At 53.5% G+C, this 12,439-nt stretch overlaps 2 protein-coding genes across 2 annotated transcripts; both read right to left on the bottom strand.

Annotated features, from left to right (window-relative positions):
* Window positions 1–3,561: 3,561 nt before the first annotated feature.
* Window positions 3,562–5,472, bottom strand: LOC138998609 (elongin-A-like). Its single transcript, XM_070400743.1, has one exon. It carries the CDS (start codon window positions 5,470–5,472, stop codon window positions 3,562–3,564), a length of 1,911 nt encoding a protein of 636 aa, XP_070256844.1.
* Window positions 5,473–9,409: 3,937 nt separating this feature from the next.
* Window positions 9,410–11,089, bottom strand: LOC138998608 (elongin-A-like). The gene has a single exon (XM_070400742.1). It carries the CDS (start codon window positions 11,087–11,089, stop codon window positions 9,410–9,412), a length of 1,680 nt encoding a protein of 559 aa, XP_070256843.1.
* Window positions 11,090–12,439: the final 1,350 nt, after the last annotated feature.

The raw sequence follows: 12,439 nt of genomic DNA, 5'->3' as shown, positions 1-12,439 counted from the left end.
GGCGTGCGGGGGTGGGGGGGGTGGGGGGGGGTTAGGGGCGGGGTTTGGCCCCTCCCACGGGGGACCCAGGAGCCAATGGAACCTTGAGGGCTTCCTGTGTGGCGGGAGCAGGGTCACTTGTCGGTTACCTGAATCCCTTTCTGCAGGAGGAAACGGAGGCTGAGGCAGGTGAAATTCATTTGCATAAGCGGGTCAATGATCAGGAAGACAGGAAGCTGGAGGTGAAGAAGCTGAGGGCCAGGGTGATGGTACCTTTCTGAACAGGGTGAAGAGTGGGAGCCTAGGGAGAGAACGCCATCTGTCTGCAGTCAAACAGCTTAGCCCTACCGAGGGCAGGACTAGTCCCTGTGTCTGTGGGTCCCCGCGGAGCAGGGTCTGAGCAAGGCCTCCATCAGTTCTTCCGGAAAGAATGGCTGAATGACCTTGTGCTCTCATCACCTGCACACCTGCACACCAGCAGTCGGGCCTGCCTCACATCAGCCCTCCGCCCTCCAGAGTTCTTGAGGGCACTTGCCTTCACCCTACAAGGACTCCGTTGCAGTAGCTTTCTGATGCCTGCCCCAAAGCACAACTCCACAGTCACCACACTGGCTCCATCGCTTTGACTAGAGAAGAACGAAATAGATGGCAGCTCATCCCCAGGAATGAACCTGCTCTGACCCCTTGAGCAAATCGGGGAGCTCCGTGGATGCTCCACCTTGTTCTGTCTATATGTGAAGTTATTTGGTCGCTTGGACGATTCCATAGGCATACCTTTGAGTTTTCCCGTCAGATTTGCCGTGGCCTTAACCTTATTTGCTGAGAAGTCTGTATTTCCCTTGCCATTCGGGGTTTGAAAGATAGCCCAAGTGTTAGAATTGGTAAGAAGTGAGAGTTCCTGAGCGTTATCATTGTGTTCAATACGCTCAGAAGTATCCATGGGCGGAGTGAACACTGCACGAATCCTCAGAGTCATAAATCCATTTTGAGGAAAGGATATGTGACACACACACAAAGTAGTAAAACAAAAACACTACATTGCCACAACTCAGACACACGGAGGTGTTCACCGGGGGTGGACCTTGGTGTATCTCCAAACATCCATCTAAATCTTTTCCGTGTGTGCATATACACACAAATGCACACATGGTGTGTGTGTGTGTGTGTGTGTGTCTTTTTAATCGAAATGAAATAAAGTTTTAAATATCATTCTTCTATTATTTTAATCCTCCCCCAATGGTTTTTTTTTCCATTGGCTTTTACTTTACTTTATCTTTTGAAATATATATTTATTGATTAACAAACGGAAGGGAGATGGGGAGATGGGGAGAGAGAGAGAGAGAGAGAGAGAGAGAGAGAGAGAGAGAGAGAGAAGGAGGGAGAGAGAGAGAGAGAGAGAGAGAGAGAGAGGGAGAAAACACCAATGATGCGAATCATTGATTGGCCGCCCCCTGCAGGCCCCACACTGGGGACAAAGCCCAGAAGCTGGGCATGTGCCCTCGTCAGGAAATTAACCCAGGACCCTTCAGTACCCAGGCCAGTGCTCTGTCCACCGAACCAAACCGGCTAGGGCTCTATTGATTTTATTTTTAGAGAGAGTTGGAAAGAGCAGAAAAGACAGAGAGAAAGACCGATTGGCTTCCTGCAGGTGTCTTGACCATGGTGGAGTAGGAGCCTGCAACCAAGATAGTGCCCTTGACCAGAATGGAACCGGGTACCTGACGCTCTAGCCACTGAGCCATTGTTATCCTGTATGGAAAACCATCCCTGCTGTCTCTGTGTATCCAAATGTCCTCTTTGTCTCAGGACAACAGTCCTATTGGATAAGGTCCCACCCTAACCAGGTCATTTTAAGCGAATCTCCTCCTAAAACTCCTATCCCCAAATACAGTCCTATTCTAAAGTATTCAGGGTTAGGGCCTCCATGTATAAGCTGAGCAGGGGACACAATTCCGGCCACCAAAAAGGCTTAAACGACTTTTGCTAAGCACGTTCTGAATATATGCTATTATAACGGTACTGGCCAAAATAGTTCTTCAGCAGTCTGTGTCCGACAGTTCCAATATTTTGATGTTTCATTGGCTCATTATGTTGTTTTTGTGTTTGACTGTGTAGGGCAGGGTAGTTGATCACTTGTTTTTAGAAATAATGTTGGATGAAAGGTGATGCCATTGTCTTGTCGAGGGGATTTAGGGCTGTTTCTGCCTTGTGCCTGCAGGGGCCTGCATCTCAATCCAATTTCAGAAACTGATGATCTTTCTGGGCCACCTAGAGATTGGGAAACTGAGACGGGGCAACTTACTCCTACCTTCTCTTCTGTCTTTATTCCTAGGACTGAGCCCTTCACAGATTTTTACCTATGGTCCCCTACAGGCTTCCCACTCTTGCTGGCTCCTGGATTCCAACAATTGTGCCTGTACCTCCTTGAAGTTTTCTTTTCCTGTCTTCCTTTCTTTCTTTCTGTTAATCCTCACCCCAGGATATTTTTTCGCATTGATTTTTAGAAAGAGTGGAAGGGAGCGACCGTGGGTAAGAGAAGAGACAGAGGAAGTGAGAGAGATTGATTGGCGGCAGCCTCCCCCATTTGGCCAAACCCCCTCCGGGGCCTGGGATTGAACCTGTAACCCAGGTACATGCCTTTGATGGCAATCAAACCTGTGACCCTTGGGAGTGCGGGCTTATTCTCCAAACACGGAGCTCACTGGCCAGGGTGAGGTTTTCAGATGCACACTGCTCAGCATCTCAGCCCCTGAGAAGGAGGCAATGTCCTTGAGGAAAAGTGGCTTCAAATGGAACAATCATTTCTGAGCATGAATGAGTACACACACACACACACACACACACACACACACAGACACAGTCATATGTAGAGGATATAAAGCCTATCATTAAAATTGCTACATCAAAGTGCTCTCATAAGTGTATATATGACACATGCGCATATGCGCTTAAACCATCATACCACTCCATTTCCACCTCCAGAGCCTTCTCTATGCCTGTATATATACACACAAAAGCACACACACTCTCCAGGCGGGGAGGCAGGGGCTGTGACTCAGGAATTCACAAGCACAACACTAACAAACTCCAGGAGTCTGTCGCTTTAACATCATTTATTGAGTTGGGCAATCTGTGTATGCCTCCTCACAGAGGGTTTTAAAGATAACCCAGTCTTTGTCTTGATGAAATCTAAGAATTCCTGACAGTAATGACTGTGATCACCAGTCTCAGTAGTATACATTGCAGTTCAGGTAATGCATGGATAGTTACAGACTTGGAAATCAAATTTCAGGAAGTGATAATAAATCCCATAAGTGCACCACATTCCCACCACCCAGATATACAAAAGCTGTCCTCTGTGGGTCCAGATCCTTCTCTGTGTGTGGTGTATGCATGCAAGGGCTCACAAGCTCCCCCGACTGCGCTGGCAGGAAGGTGCACAGGTGCAACCCTGGAAATCGATGGCAGTCACATCCAAGAGTTCCCACAACGCCCCAGATGCTGGTCTCCTGTGGAAGGAGCACTCCCTCACTGTGCTCGCAGGCCTCCTTCCAACTCCCATCTCCAGGGCAAGCCCGGGCCTCATCGTAGGAAGTAGGTCCATTTCTTGTAATCTTTAATGGACTTGGCCATCAGCGGTGCCATCTTCTTCACAGGCTTCTTCTGGCCGCTGACCACCCGCTTCCCAGGGATGGGGTGACAGCTGTGGCGACTGGCAGGGTCAGAGGGAGCCCGGGTGTCTGCTGCGGGGGCTGGGGCAGGCGGGGCTCTTTCCTGGACAGCTGGTCCTGCTCCTCCTCTTTCAGACGATTCTGAGAAAGCCCTCTTTGCTGGTGGGCCCTGGGGCCTGTTGGCGCTGAGGTGCAGGACCAGTCCTGGGACCTCCTGCTCTTGGGGCTGCAGCTGTGCCGTGTGTTCTTCCCGCCTTGCTTTCTCCAAGGCGCGGTGACACTGGTGCTGCTTCCATAAGGGATCTGTCTCTGCAGCTGGTGCTTCATGTTGTTCCTCCAGGCCAGGCGGCTCCTCAGGTGTGTCACTCTCCACAGCGTGTTGGAGAAGAGAACACGGGACTCCTCTCAGTTGAGAGAGCAAGTTGACGTTGTTCTGCGGGGTCTGGACACACTGCTGGAGCATAGTGGTCATTTTGCACCGACCAGCCCTCTTGGACCCAGAGAACACCGGTGTCCTGGAGTGCACCCTGATTCCCATCAGCCGAGCTCCTTCCTCTTTGCTAGGGGAAGGCGGCGCCCTTGGCCTGGGTTGGAAGGAGGACGTGGACGCAAAGGCAGGAAGTGGGGGGTCACGGAGCTGGCCCGGGCAGAGCCCGAGGTCTGGCCAGGCGGGTGACCCGGCAGGGGGCACCAGTGGGAGCCTGGCCCCCGCTGCTGCAGGTGGCGGTCGCTTTTCACACTTGCCCATCTCTGCCTGGGCGCTGGTCGTTTCCTCTTTCCTCAGACTCATTCCTTCCGGCGCAGTGGCTGGAGCCTTGACACTCTTCCTCTCTTTCCTGGCGGGAGGCTGGTGGTGGGTGTGGAAGGCCTCAGAAGACATGCTGGGCGCGTCTAATTCCTGCTCCATTTCAGGCAGGGGACCCGCCGCCTTCCTTCCCAAGTGTGGAGTTTTGACTTTCCCTTCTGGAGTCTTGCAAGTGTCCCCATCCTTCTCCCTCACCTTGGGCAGCAGGCCGCCCTGCCCCTCCCCTGCACCTAAGCCTTGTAGACTCTGTTTGGCTTTGTCCGATTGGCTCGTTCCTGAGTGTTTGTGGTTTTTCCTTTTCACCGGGTTTTCTGAAGCCTTTTCTGATGGAGGCCAGTCGTAGGTGAGGTAGGCCTCAAAGGACATGCTGGGCGGGTCAAATTCCTCCTCCTTGTCCTCCGCCGCCGCCGCCGCCGCCACCATGGCCACTGCCTCCTCCATCTCAGAAGGGGGACCTGCTGGTTTCCTTCCCAGGTGAGGAGTTCTGACATTCCCTTCTGGAGTCCTGCGGTTGTCCCCAACCATCTCCCTAACCGTGGGCAGCAGGCCCCCTGGCCCCTTTCCTGCATCTAAGCCGTGTAGATGCTGTTCATATTTGTGCCACTGTATTTCCCCTGAGTGTTTGTGCTTTCGCTTCTTCTTGGGGTTGTGTGAAGCCACCTCCGATGGAGGCGTAGACTTCTGGGAGCTGCTGCCCCCTCTTTCCTTCCTCTTCTTGACCCCATGAGAGGACAGCTTTCCCCCGGTTCCTTCTCCGCAGAGAGGCTGTGTGCTTTCCTCCCTGGCGGAGGTCGGGTGAGGTCTCTGGGTGCTCCCAGCTGAGGGCTCCTCCTGGCCCTTGGCCCCCAGCGGGGGATTGTCCTTGTGGGAAGGCGGGCGCTCCCCTGTCCGACTCACAGCCCCTCTCCCCTGGGGTGCCCCCAGGTGCCTGTCCGGAGAGGCTGCCCGGCGGCCTTCTGCAGGCCTCTGAGGTGCCTCTTGGGCCAGGGCCTGGGACCGGCGATGGACTTCAGACATCCAGGGAGCACCTGCCACCCATGGAAGGGACGGGCCTCTGCCGCCAGAAGGCTCTGTGTGGCCGGCCCTTCTCTCCTTCGAGCAGTCACGAAAGTGCGGCACTGGGAGGGGCCTCGAGAGCGGCGAGGACGCTCTTTGCTTTCTCCGTGGGCGCTCAGAGCTGTGGGATGCGCCGCGGGATGCGCGGGGGTGTCCCTCCATCTCGTCCCCCAGTGGAAGAGACACCTGCGGGGCGTGGGCTTGGGGGAGCTTTGGAAGGGTTCTCCTCCGAGGCCCGCTCCTCACAGTGCTTCCTTTCCCGGGAACCAGCTTCTGGCACCCAGTCCCTGGTGGGTGAGGCTTCGGAAATGCTTGCGCTTGGACGTGCGTGCGACCTTCTCGCTGGTCAGTCACAAGCCAACTGGTGCAGAGCAGGCCCAGCAGCAGCTTTATAGAAGGTCTAGCGTCGAGGGCGGGGCCAGGCGTGCGGGGGGGGCCGGGGGGTAGGGGCGGGGTTTGGCCCCTCCCACGGGGGACCCAGGAGCCAATGGAACCTTGAGGGCTTCCTGTGTGGCGGGAGCAGGGTCACTTGTCGGTTACCTGAATCCCTTTCTGCAGGAGGAAACTGAGGCTGAGGCAGGTGAAATTCATTTGCATAAGCGGGTCAATGATCAGGAAGACAGGAAGCTGGAGGTGAAGAAGCTGAGGGCCAGGGTGATGGTACCTTTCTGAACAGGGTGATGAGTGGGAGCCTAGGGAGAGAACGCCATCTGTCTGCAGTCAAACAGCTTAGCCCTACCGAGGGCAGGACTAGTCCCTGTGTCTGTGGGTCCCCGCGGAGCAGGGTCTGAGCAAGGCCTCCATCAGTTCTTCCGGAAAGAATGGCTGAATGACCTCGTGCTCTCATCACCTGCACACCTGCACACCAGCAGTCGGGCCTGCCTCACATCAGCCCTCCGCCCTCCAGAGTTCTTGAGGGCACTTGCCTTCACCCTACAAGGACTCCGTTGCAGTAGCTTTCTGATGCCTGCCCTAAAGCACAACTCCACAGTCGCCACACTGGCTCCATCGCTTTGACTAGAGAAGAACAAAATAGATGGCAGCTCATCCCCAGGAATGTACCTGCTCTGACCCCTTGAGCAAATCGGGGAGCTCGGTGGATGCTCCACCTTGTTCTGTCTATATGTGAAGTTATTTGGTCGCTTGGACGATTCCATAGGCATACCTTTGAGTTTTCCCGTCAGATTTGCCGTGGCCTTAACCTTATTCGCTGAGAAGTCTGTGTTTCCCTTGCCATTCGGTGTTAGAATTGGTAAGAAGTGAGAGTTCCTGAGCGTTATCATTGTGTTCAATACGCTCAGAAGTATCCATGGGCGGAGTGAACACTGCACGAATCCTCAGAGTCATAAATCCATTTTGAGGAAAGGATATGTGACACACACACAAAGTAGTAAAACAAAAACACTACATTGCCACAACTCAGACACACGGAGGTGTTCACCGGAGGTGGACCTTGGTGTATCTCCAAGCATCCATCTAAATCTTTTCCGTGTGTGTATATACACACAAATGCACACATGGTGTGTGTGTGTGTGTCTGTGTGTGTGTGTGTTTAATCGAAATGAAATAAAGTTTTAAATATCATTCTTCTATTATTTTAATCCTCCCCCAATGGTTTTTTTTTCCATTGGCTTTTACTTTACTTTATCTTTTGAAAGATATATTTATTGATTAACAAACGGAAGGGAGACGGGGGGCGGAGAGAGAGAGAGAGAGAGAGAGAGAGAGAGAGAGAGAGAGAGAGAGAGAAAACACCAATGATGATAATCATTGATTGGCCGCCCCCTGCAGGCCCCACACTGGGGACAAAGCCCAGAAGCTGGGCATGTGCCCTCGTCAGGAAATTAACCCAGGACCCTTCAGTACCCAGGCCAGTGCTCTGTCCACCGAACCAAACCGGCTAGGGCTCTATTGATTTTATTTTTAGGGAGAGTTGGAAAGAGCAGAAAAGACAGAGAGAAAGACCGATTGGCTTCCTGCAGGTGTCTTGACCATGGTGGAGTAGGAGCCTGCAACCAAGATAGTGCCCTTGACCAGAATGGAACCGGGTACCTGACGCTCTAGCCACTGAGCCATTGTTATCCTGTATGGAAAACCATCCCTGCTGTCTCTGTGTATCCAAATGTCCTCTTTGTCTCAGGACAACAGTCCTATTGGATAAGGTCCCACCCTAACCAGGTCATTTTAAGTGAATCTCCTCCTAAAACTCCTATCTCCAAATACAGTCCTATTCTAAAGTATTCAGGGTTAGGGCCTCCATGTATAAGCTGAGCAGGGGACACAATTCCGGCCACCAAAAAGGCTTAAACGCCTTTTGCTAAGCACGTTCTGAATATATGCTATTATAACGGTACTGGCCAAAATAGTTCTTCAGCAGTCTGTGTCCGACAGTTCCAATATTTTGATGTTTCATTGCCTCATTATGTTGTTCTTGTGTTTGACTGTGTAGGGCAGGGTAGTTGATCACTTGTTTTTAGAAATAATGTTGGATGAAAGGTGATGCCATTGTCTTGTCGAGGGGATTTAGGGTTGTTTCTGCCTTGTGCCTGCAGGGGGCTGCATCTCAATCCAATTTCAGAAACTGATGATCTTTCTGGGCCACCTAGAGATTGGGAAACTGAGGCCGGGCAACTTACTCCTACCTTCTCTTCTGTCTTTATTCCTAGGACTGAGCCCTTCACAGATTTTTACCTATGGTCCCCTACAGGCTTCCCACTCTTGCTGGCTCCTGGATTCCAACAATTGTGCCTGTACCTCCTTGAAGTTTTCTTTTCCTGTCTTCCTTTCTTTCTTTCTGTTAATCCTCACCCCAGGATATTTTTTCGCATTGATTTTTAGAAAGAGAGGAAGGGAGCGACCGTGGGTAAGAGAAGAGACAGAGGAAGTGAGAGAGATTGATTGGCGGCAGCCTCCCCCATTTGGCCAAACCCCCTCCGGGGCCTGGGATTGAACCTGTAACCCAGGTACATGCCTTTGATGGCAATCAAACCTGTGACCCTTGGGAGTGCGGGCTTATTCTCCAAACACGGAGCTCACTGGCCAGGGTGAGGTTTTCAGATGCACACTGCTCAGCACCTCAGCCCCTGAGAAGGAGGCAGTGTCCTTGAGGAAAAGTGGCTTCAATTGGCACAATCATTTCTGTGCATGAATGAGTACACACACACACACACACACAGTCATATGTAGAGGATATAAAGCCTATCATTAAAATTGCTACATCAAAGTGCTCGCATAAGTGTATATATGACACATGCGCATATGCGCTTAAACCATCATACCTCTCCATTTCCCCCTCCAGAGCCTTCTCTATGCCTGTATATATACACACAAAAGCACACACACTCTCCAGGCGGGGAGGCAGGGGCTGTGGCTCAGGCCTTCACAAGCACAACACTAACAAACTCCAGGAGTCTGTCGCTTTAACATCATTTATTGAGTTGGGCAATCTGTGTATGCCTCCTCACAGAGGGTTTTAAAGATAACCCAGTCTTTGTCTTGATGAAATCTAAGAATTCCTGACAGTAATGACTGTGATCACCAGTCTCAGTAGTATACATTGCAGTTCAGGTAATGCATGGATAGTTACAGACTTGGAAATCAAATTTCAGGAAGTGATAATAAATCCCATAAGTGCACCACATTCCCACCACCCAGATATACAAAAGCTGTCCTCTGTGGGTCCAGATCCTTCTCTGTGTGTGGTGTATGCATGCAAGGGCTCACAAGCTCTCCCGACTGCGCTGGCAGGAAGGTGCACAGGTGCAACCCTGGAAATCGATGGCAGTCACATCCAAGAGTTCCCACAACGCCCCAGATGCTGGTCTCCTGTGGAAGGAGCACTCCCTCACTGTGCTCGCAGGCCTCCTTCCAACTCCCATCTCCAGGGCAAGCCCGGGCCTCATCGTAGGAAGTAGGTCCACTTCTTGTAATCTTTAATGGACTTGGCCATCAGCGGTGCCATCTTCTTCACAGGCTTCTTCTGGCCGCTGACCACCCGCTTCCCAGGGATGGGGTGACAACTGTGGCGACTGGCAGGGTCAGAGGGAGCCCGGGTGCCTGCTGCGGGGGCTGGGGCAGGCGGGGCTTTTTCCTGGACAGCTGGTCCTGCTCCTCCTCTTTCAGACGATTCTGAGAAAGCCCTCTTTGCTGGTGGGCCCTGGGGCCTGTTGGCGCTGAGGTGCAGGACCAGTCCTGGGACCTCCTGCTCTTGGGGCTGCAGCTGTGCCGTGTGTTCTTCCCGCCTTGCTTTCTCCAAGGCGCGGTGACACTGGTGCTGCTTCCATAAGGGATCTGTCTCTGCAGCTGGTGCTTCATGTTGTTCCTCCAGGCCAGGCGGCTCCTCAGGTGTGTCACTCTCCACAGCGTGTTGGAGAAGAGAACACGGGACTCCTCTCAGTTGAGAGAGCAAGTTGACGTTGTTCTGCGGGGTCTGGACACACTGCTGGAGCATAGTGGTCATTTTGCACCGACCAGCCCTCTTGGACCCAGAGAACACCGGTGTCCTGGAGTGCACCCTGATTCCCATCAGCCGAGCTCCTTCCTCTTTGCTAGGGGAAGGCGGCGCCCTTGGCCTGGGTTGGAAGGAGGACGTGGACGCAAAGGCAGGAAGTGGGGGGTCACGGAGCTGGCCCGGGCAGAGCCCGAGGTCTGGCCAGGCGGGTGACCCGGCAGGGGGCACCAGTGGGAGCCTGGCCCCCGCTGCTGCAGGTGGCGGTCGCTTTTCACACTTGCCCATCTCTGCCTGGGCGCTGGTCGTTTCCTCTTTCCTCAGACTCATTCCTTCGGGCGCAGTGGCTGGAGCCTTGACACTCTTCCTCTCTTTCCTGGCGGGAGGCTGGTGGTGGGTGTGGAAGGCCTCAGAAGACATGCTGGGCGCGTCTAATTCCTGCTCCATTTCAGGCAGGGGACCCGCCGCCTTCCTTCCCAAGTGTGGAGTTTTGACTTTCCCTTCTGGAGTCTTGCAAGTGTCCCCATCCTTCTCCCTCACCTTGGGCAGCAGGCCGCCCTGCCCCTCCCCTGCACCTAAGCCTTGTAGACGCTGCTGGTCTTTGTCTGATTGGCTTTGGCTAGAGTGTTTGCGCTTTCGCTTTTTCAGGGGATTTTCTGAAGCCACCTCCGATGGGGCCCCAGACATCCAAGGAGCACCTGCCACCCATAGAAGGGTCGGGATGCCTGAGGCCACCTGTGATGGACGCGGGTCGTAGGTGAAGTCCTCCTCCTGGAAAGACATGGTGGGTGGCTGGAATTCCTCCTCTTCCTCAAGGGAGGGACCTATTGGCTTCCTACCCAAGTGAGGTGTTTTGCCTTTCCCTTCTGGAGTCTTGAGGTTCCTGCCAACCTTCTGTCTCACCTTGGGCGGCAGGACACCTGCCCCCTTTCCTGCGTCTGAGCCGTGTAGACTCTGTTTGGCTTTGTCCGATTGGCTCGTTCCTGAGTGTTTGTGGTTTTTCCTTTTCACCGGGTTTTCTGAAGCCTTTTCTGATGGAGGCCAGTCGTAGGTGAGGTAGGCCTCAAAGGACATGCTGGGCGGGTCAAATTCCTCCTCCTCCGCCGCCGCCGCCGCTGCCGCCGCCGCCATGGCCACTGCCTCCTCCATCTCAGAAGGGGGACCTGCTGGTTTCCTTCCCAGGTGAGGAGTTCTGACATTCCCTTCTGGAGTCCTGCGGTTGTCCCCAACCATCTCCCTAACCATGTGCAGCAGGCCCCTTGTCCCCTTTCCTGCATCAAGCCATTTAGATGTTGCTCATATTTGTGCGACTGTATTTTCCCAGAATGTTTGCTCTTTTGCTTCTTCTTGGGGTTGTCTGAAGCCACCTCCAATGGAGGCATAGACTTCCTGGAGCTGTGTTCCCTTCTTTCCTTCCTCTTCTTGACCCCATGAGAGGACAGCTTTTTCCCGGTTCCTTCTCTACCCAGAGGTCATGGCCTTTCCTCCCTGGCGGAGGCCAGGTCAGGTCTCTGGGTGCTCCCAGCTGAGGGCTCCTCCTGTCCCTTGGCCCCCAGCTGGGGATTGTCCTGTGGGAAGGCAGGCGCTCCCCTCTTGGACTCACAGCCCCTCTCTCTTTTGGTGCCCCCAGGTGCCTGTCCAGAGAGGCCGCCCAGCGGCCTTCTGCTGGCCTCTGAAATTGCCTCGTGGGCCAGGGCCTGGGACCGTTGATGGACTCCAGACAACCACAGTGCTCGTGCCACCCATGTTTTATTCACCCAATCAGTCCACATACGTATGAACACCAGCTCAACTCAGGGACCCAATGGTGACCTAATGAGGTCCTCATGATGTGCCAGGGTCATCATGAGGGACTAGCATACAATGCCCCAAAGAACAGCATGGTAGTTTCCCCTGCTGTCAGTGTGGAGGTTGGGGAACCCACCCTGAACTTCACATTCACCTCCATGGATGGTGACATCTATGCTCCCTGATACTAAAACCTAAGCCCCCGGGAGTAGATCTTGGTCTTGACATGCCCCTTGTTATCTCTGCTCCTTCCAGCCAAGTGTTGAGTCTGTGCTCTTTCAGAATTCAGGTGGTTGAGGAGCTCAGATTCCTCTCAAGTGTCAAGGCAGGGAGCAGCAGTGGCAGCTGGGCAGGTGGGTATGTGCAGAAAAAAAGCCCAGTGCAATTGCCAGGAAGAGTTGGTGCTGTGCCATGTGTGTGCCACTGAGGCCACTCTAGTCTCAGTACAGTTTGGTGGCCGTTCTCTTCTGTGGCGCCATGGTTAGTGGGAAATGGAACATAAGTTACCAGGGCAGACATGACATGGGGGTCAGCAGGTCCTTCCAGAAAACTAGTGACCCAGGAAGGGCCAACTTCATCCACTGTAATGACGTGCTTCAGCCATTGACCAGCACAGGGAGGGAGTTGTGGTGTCTCAGCAGAGGTTGATTCCCTATCTTCCCAGAATGATGCGCTGCAGGCTGCTGAGACTCA

This window comes from Myotis yumanensis, unplaced genomic scaffold (genome assembly GCF_028538775.1).
Source record: "Myotis yumanensis isolate MYYU_CA2020_CCGP unplaced genomic scaffold, mMyoYum1.0.hap1 SCAF_20, whole genome shotgun sequence".
In the NCBI taxonomy this organism is placed as follows: Eukaryota; Metazoa; Chordata; class Mammalia; order Chiroptera; family Vespertilionidae; genus Myotis; species Myotis yumanensis.
Note: the sequence above shows the minus strand (reverse complement) of the source record. Positions and strands in the feature narration are given on the sequence as shown.